At 30.4% G+C, this 7,990-nt stretch overlaps 1 protein-coding gene across 1 annotated transcript; it reads left to right on the top strand.

Annotated features, from left to right (window-relative positions):
* Positions 1-4,901: 4,901 nt before the first annotated feature.
* LOC110018130 lies at positions 4,902-7,985 on the top strand (the record flags this gene model as incomplete). The annotated part of the gene is made up of 3 exons (XM_020715359.1): positions 4,902-5,495; positions 6,409-6,594; positions 7,890-7,985. Coding segments are annotated over exons 1-3 (741 nt in total), but the record flags the coding sequence as incomplete, so codon positions are not given.
* Between the last annotated feature and the right edge of the window lie 5 nt (positions 7,986-7,990).

Raw genomic sequence — 7,990 nt, 5'->3', positions numbered from 1 at the left:
TATATATATATATATGTATATTATTGTATGTATTGAGACTAGTGATGAAATAACATAACACTAAGATAACAATGTGGCACAATCACTTAGTTGAAAATTGAAATGAATTGTGAATGGTCATATAATTCGAGCATTTCTTTTAAAATATAGAAGTTCATATTCTTTTTAATGTTAAATGTAAGAAAATAAAGTGACTATTAAATATGAGTGTATATAAAGTCACTCCTAGATGGAATTGGTTAGGAAAACAAAGTGCCCGCGCATGATATATAAATGTGAATGAAAATGAAGAACGAGGCCCACCTTTTTAGTTGGTTTGTAAAAGATGAAAATATATGTTTTAATAGAAATAAATGAAATTAAGTAGAAAATAGTTTTATTTACTGGTTATTTTTTACTGCTCACAATTGTTTTACTGTCTACAAGTTTTTTAAAAAATAAATAATAAAATTAAAATTAAAAATATTTAAAAATATTTTTCCGCCAAGTGATTTCTCAAACCTGAAATAACTAATATTTTATAGAAAAATCAACTATAAGATAGATGTATTACAGAGAGTGTGTGGACAATATAGCTTAATAAGTACTTTATTTCAATTTTTATTTCATGTTAGTTATAATCAAAACCTATAGAAACTATTGTAAAATTTAATTTTATAATTAAAGTGCTTTTTTTATTTCATTTTCTTATGAAATGAAACTCATGGAAAGTTTGTCTCTTTCCAACCGTCAATTTGCACTTTGATAATTCAAGCTCCCGGTTTGGGTCGTGGAAAAATAAACTAGCAAAATCATTTAAATCTAATATGTTAAGAAGATGATTTATTAGATTTTCTTTTCAGAGGTGCTTGCGATTTAAACAAGAATTTGATTAGAAATGGCAAAAATATTTTATTTCATTTATTAAACAATTTAAAATTTGGTTATATTTATTTTACTAAAACTAAAGATGAAGTTTTTGACATGTTTAAGAAGTGTAATGTGGAAGGAGTAGAATATGCTTCACTTTTATTTAATAACTTTTGTGAAGAGAACAATATTAACATCAAGCTACTCCTCCATATTCACCATGATCTAATGGAGTGACCAAACAAAAAAAATATAATGTTAATTGATATGATAAATGCAATGTTAATATCTTCAAATTTACCAAATAATTTAAAGGAGAAACTTTATTAACAACTTATTTTATCTCAAGTATTTGAATACCTTACAAGGACTCTAATAAAATGACATGATTTTTGGAAAAATAGAAAACCCAATTTAAAGTACTTAAGAGTTTGCAAAATCTTTTGATAAAAAAATTATCAATATAAATATTTATAATAAATAATGACGATAATTTTGATCAAAATAATGAAAATGTTATAAAAAGTAAGAGAATTAAAAAAAGAAAATATAAGTAATGATTTTTTTTTCTATATTAACATAAATATTCATTTTAGAAAATGTTCCTATTTTATTTGCTGAATCTATAAATTTTATATATGGTTCTTTTTTGAAATAGACGGTCGATAATTATATATATTACATTTTATCAAATAAGACTTTGATGCTTTACAATTTGCCTTCTCGTTGTAAACTATAAATTAGATGCAAATGAATTTTAAAAAAGAAATTATAATAATATGGATCAATAGATAAATATAAAAGCAATATTAGTACCTAAATGATATACAAAAAATATGGAGTTGATTATTTTGATGTTTATTTTCAATTTGTAGGAATTTCAATGATCCAATTACTTTTAGCTTTATTTTCAACATATAATTTAGTTATAAATACTGCATTTTTAAATTGTGATTTACATGAATAAATTTATATTTATCAACTTGAAGACTCTAAAGTAAAATGTCATGAAAATAAAGTTTATTAAATAATAAAATCTTTGTATGGATTAAAACAATCTCTTAAACAATGGCATGTAGATTTTGATGAATTAATACTATCATATTATTTTTTTATTAACAGTTCTGATGAATATGTTTTTATTAAGAATGTTGATAATAAATATTTTTTTTATGTATTTGTGTTGATGATCTCTTAATTTTTTTATATGGATCTATATATTATCAATTATGAATGATATTCACGATTTCGTATCAACTCAATTTTATATGAAAGATTTAGATGAAATTAATATAAATCTAGATCTAAAAATTAATAAAAATGCAAAAAAATTTCTATTTTACAACCGCATTATATATATATATATATATATAAACTCTATATGAAATTTAATTATTGATATGTAAATCCCGCAGACACTCAATATAACTTTAACATCTTATTAAAACTTAGGGTGATGGTGTATTCCAATTAAAATATTCTCAACAATTAGTTGTCTCGTGCATCTAGTTAATTCTTCTCGACCCAATATTGCATGTGTTGTAGGAAAAATGAGTATATATATTATTAACCCAAATGAAACTCATTGAAATGCAAAAAACAAAATTTGTTAAATATTTAAATTGCTCAATAAACTATTGTATTCCTTATTGTGATTTCTCTATTGTACTAAAAGGATATTGTGATGCAAGTTGGATTATCGACAATAATGATGCTAGAGTCATTAGCAGTTATGTCTTCATATTTTGTGTTGGTGCAACATCATAAAATACTACTAAGGAAACACTAGCATCTACATCCACTATAAAAGTAAAATTTAGTGGTTATGTTGATTTTTTAAGATTTTATCTTATAATTGGATCCTCTATGGAGCAAAATCATGTTATTTTATTTATTGTATAAGGTGAGTACATATATGTAGATAATGGTGTCGCTCAGATTCTTTGGTCAAAATAATCACTTGAAGAATATGAACGCATTTTAATTAAATGAGATAGTATTGTTGTTATTTGTTTAACTAACAAATTAAATTCAAACACTCACACACTAAACATATGTGTGTGTGTGTGTGTGTGTGTGTGTGTGACTAGTAATAATTAGGTAATAAGCCAACATAACGGCACGTTGGATGGAGCCTTCTACTCGAGATTATTATTAGTAATATGGTGTTGGATGCACTTTCTCGTATTCTTGGTGATTTTTTAATATTCATTTTATCAGAGCGCCTCATAGTTTTGTGTAATGATTTGAGTGAGTTATTTTTCATATGACGGTTCTTAAGGTTTTTTCAATCTTATGTGAGTCGTGTTTGTTTTATGTCGGGTGCGGTAGGACTTTCATCTGTTTTTTTAATATTTTTGTGATTAACATAATTTCCTACGAAATTATATATATATATATATATTATAAGAAAAGAAAATTATTTACAGAACTTATGACAGAGCTTTCAAATATTCCTGATTTCTTAAAAAAAACAATTGATGTTATATAATGTAAACTTATCCAAGAATCCTACAATGATTAGTTCATTCATTTCTATGAGTGAGCAATTCAGAGCTCCGTGGATGGGAAATGAATCAGATAAATTGGTCTGATTAGTCATTTTTATTAGTGGATTGATTACTCTAAGTTGCTTATTCTGTGCTTTTAAAAAGTATTATTTCATATCAAACAACACCTGCATTTAAGTTCAAGAAAATCAAGCTTTTAGAACTGTCGAGTGAGAACACTGCTTCAACTCACTGCAATGCATTGGATGGATATTCTGATGCTCTTTTCTATGCGCTAGTCTTTATGTTATTTATTTACTCGTTTCTCTTAACTTGTGGTGCTATTTTATTGCATGTTGTTATATCGCAAATTACGAATGGACGCACCAGCCATCGTCTGCAAATAATTTATTTTACTTTACAGACAACTAATCAGTTTCAAATAACTCCTAAATACCAAAAAATACAAATTTGAATACCAGTGAGCAGCTGTAACCGACATCATATTTGATCACTTATTGTACGAGGGCTTTTGGTGCTATAGAAAAAATATCATAACTATGGAACAAAAATAACAATAATTGCCAATTACTGACACCAACCTATCTTTAGAGTCCGTTTGGGGCAGCTTGTGTATTTCAGGATAAGCTGCTTATCCTGAAACGCGGCCCGCGGGCTGGTCGCGGGAGTCGATCCGCGGTCTGCGTTTAGTGTAAAAACCCAAACACAATTTCGGATAAGCTGACGAAACGCGCGAACAAAAACTTACGCTTATAAACTGCCCCAAACGGACCCTTAGTTACTATTATTAACTCATTATAATCCGTCGTCGCTGTTAGCCACTGCAAAAAGCTTCATATTAAATTCAATTAAAGTTATATCGATTAAGATAATATTTCCTTACATTCATTTTATAACCAAATAAATACCATCAAAACATTCATTCTATACTATTTTTAAATACTTCAAAAATTAAAAAATTATAACCCAATGAGCTGTAGAAAAATTAATAAAACTCAGTGCACATCAAATATGTATTGTTACCAATTTACCCATAATCTCACTTTTCAAATTTTAAATGAGTCATTTGGCCTGTTCCTTCACTAAAAAATAAAATGGATAACTTGCGATGAACATCGTCGTAAAGCATAGGAGCGTAAGACGGTAAGAGAGTCAAGTCGGTTCATGAGCGTCTTTGGCTCAACTCGATAAGTATCTCCTCAGCTGAGATTGATGAGCAAACAACCCAATATCAAATTAGCCCTGACTCGACTCGTTCGCCGGTAAGCCGATTAATTTAAAAAAATTATGATGAAATATACTCAAAATATTATAAATTATAATAATTTATTTTCAAATTATTAAAAATATTTTTAAAATAATATTTTATATTTTATATCAATTAATATTTCATTATTTATATCCCAATTATTCGTTGTACCTATATAATATATATATATATATATATATTTTTTAGGCCCACTGTTTCCGGATTAAAAAAAAAAACAAAAGTACTAAAAGAAAAAGTTCTCTTAAAAGCCGGCACCCACCAAACGCTGCTCCCCCTTCCTCTCTCCGTCCTTCAATTCCGCAACTCGCTCCCACTCTCTCTCTCTCCAACGCCAAATCCCTAAATCCCTTATCTATCTCCCCATCTTTCTCCCCCAAATTCCCCGGCGAAACATTCTTCCCGCAACAATGCACAGACAGTCCGACTCCGATTTAACGAGCCTCGCCGCCTCCTCCCCGCCTCGATCTCCCCGCCGACCAGTCTACTACGTCATGAGCCCTTCCAACATCGACAACGAGAAGCTCTCAATCTTCGGCTTAAGCCCCGGCGGATCCCCTGCTCATCAGCATTACCACCCCAATCCGACCCACCACCGCTATGCCAGCTCGCCGATCCACCATTCTCGAGAATCCTCTACCACCCGATTCTCTGCCTCGCTTCGAAATGGGTATTGGCGTAAGGTTCCTCAGGAACTGCACGTCGGGGATAAGGAGGTGGAGGAGGAGGAGGAGGATGAAGAAGAGGAGAGATGGGGCTTTCGATGCTATGCTCTGATGTTCGTCATCGGATTCTTTCTGCTGTTTAGCCTCTTCTCGATCATTCTCTGGGGTGCAAGTAAGGCTTACGAGCCCAAAATCACTGTCAAGGTTCTTCATCTCCTTCCTATCTATCATTTTTCCCCTGTTTTGTTCTAGATTTCATGGCTTGTTGGCGCTGGTTTTATTATTTTTTTAAATTTCATTTAAAATAAGATATTTGATTCTTAGCTTTAGGTTATACAGGTAATTATAATATTTTAATTCCGACAAGGTATCTTATTTCCGTAGAACACGGTAAAGGGGCGGAAATTAGATCAAGCGCCCATTTTTTTATTTTTATTTAATATTTATTTTTGAGAAATGTGCAAGCGGAAGAGCATTCTCCTAACGGATCTTTGCTACAGTTAATGCCATTTTTTAAAAATTTCTATTTTTATAAATAATCTAATCACCTTGAATGAATCCATCTTAAATTTAATATAAGGCTTTTAAAATTAAAAAATAATAATAATATGAAACATATTTTTATGCGCTTATGTATTAATTAAACATATTAATTTAAAAATAAATTAGTTTATCTTTTAAAATATTCAAAATATTATTTTGATTTTTTCTCTAATTATTATTCAGATGTTATTGTATGTTATTCAAGTGTTATTAATGTATTATTTTGTTATTATAATACCGGAAATATTCTCAAAACACAACACAATAACATCTCAATAATATATAATAGCATTTTAATAATACATAATAATATGGGGGGAATATTGTGGTGTTATTGGGCCAATTTTTATTTTTGTTCAGGCACCGTCACGTGACATGATTTCATTGGACTCCGAATGATTCTCTACGGTAGTAGTCTTGACATAATAGGTGCTCTTAAAATTGCATATTCATTTATGATTTTGTTACACCAATAATGATATAATTATAAAAAAATCAAATTTCAGAGTCTTTTATATGTAAATTTCCCTTTTGTAAAATGTTTTCTGAAGAATATGAAATTAAGATTTTGCAGAGCCTGGTGTTCGAGCGATACAACATCCAGGCCGGAATGGATTTCACGGACGTTCCCACAAAAATGATCTCTCTTAATTCAACGGTCAAGATGAGGTTTCGGAACCCAGCGACGTTCTTCGGCGTACACGTGTCGTCCACTCCGTTGGTGCTCTACTACTACGATTTGGCGATCGCGTCTGGCCACGTAAGCAATCTGATTTAATACTCTTTTTCTATTCTAGTCTACAGTATTTAACGTATGGCTGGGCATGCGCGCGTTAGTTTTAGGTTAGGCATCAGTCTTGAGTCTACACTGTACACTGTACAGACTCTGACAGAACTGGAAAGGGCAAGCAAAAAGGCTTTGTTTTTTTTTCATGAAAAAGGAGATTTTTTTTTTTTTTTTGTATTTATTTTAGCCTTGATGCAACTTAGAGCTAAAATCATTTAGGGGAATTTACATACATAGCACCCAATTCTCATAAATTTACCCATCTGACACCCAAATTTTGTTTTTTACAATATAAGCAACTTCTCGTGTGTGTGAAAGGGTGAAAATAGTGATATCCACATTTTTATGCATAGATTAAGGTGCTTATTATATAAAAATCAAAAATTGGGTGTGATGTAAATAAATGCATAAAAATTAGCTGCTATGTTATGTAAATTTTCCAATCGTTTAATGTAAAATAAATTGAAAACGAAATTTAAAAAAAAATGTGAGATTTACATAGATACTACTAAATTGTTAATGTATTTACATATCTAATGTCTAAATGTCAATTTTCATCTACACAATTTTACATTATTTAAACATTTATATAACTCTTTTTCTAAAATTGTGATGGTTTGAACTTTCATAGATCAAGGTATTGTCTATTTTGACCCATGGGCCTTATGGTTTTGGCTTATTGGTTGGTGTAACTTTAGAGCAGGTCACCATCCTAAGAGAGCTCAAAGATAAGCATGCTTAACCATGAAACTCCATTATTTCACCAAAAAATGCCTTGTTCTTTAAGTGTTCGGCTTCATACTATCCAAGAGGTCTCACAATTTCTCCCTCTTGAGTAGCTGATGTCTGTGTCAATTTTCTGACCCACAATCACTATCATACAGATAGAATTCTAAATGTGACCCCTACAGATATTACACTTTGTTCCAACTAAGGTTCAAAAGGGGGCTCTCATGATTTAACACATTGTTATGTATTTCATTTACTTCCCATCTTTTATAATACTCTAATATCATTTATGATAACTCCAACTCTCTCACATCAAGGTATTGTTCACTTTAGCCTAGAGGCCTCATGATGTTTAAGAGTTTCACTTCATTCAAGTTAATTGGTTCCACATATATATGATGGGAAATATATATATATATATATATATATATAATTTTCATACTATCATCTCAATAATACAAAAATCATAACTTCAATAATTTTATATTAACTCTCATACTTTATCGTTCCGCACTAAACACATTCTCTGTATGATGTAGATGAAGGAATTCTACGCGTCGCGGAAGAACGAGCGCATCGTGACGACTGTGGTCCTCGGCAAGCAAGTCCCGGTCTACGGCGGCGGCGCCGCCTTGACCAG

The sequence above is a fragment of the Phalaenopsis equestris genome, unplaced genomic scaffold, assembly GCF_001263595.1.
Source record: "Phalaenopsis equestris unplaced genomic scaffold, ASM126359v1 Scaffold000002, whole genome shotgun sequence".
Taxonomy (NCBI): domain Eukaryota; kingdom Viridiplantae; phylum Streptophyta; class Magnoliopsida; order Asparagales; family Orchidaceae; genus Phalaenopsis; species Phalaenopsis equestris.
The sequence above is the reverse complement of the archived record's forward strand: the minus strand, read 5'-3'. Positions and strand labels throughout refer to the sequence as shown.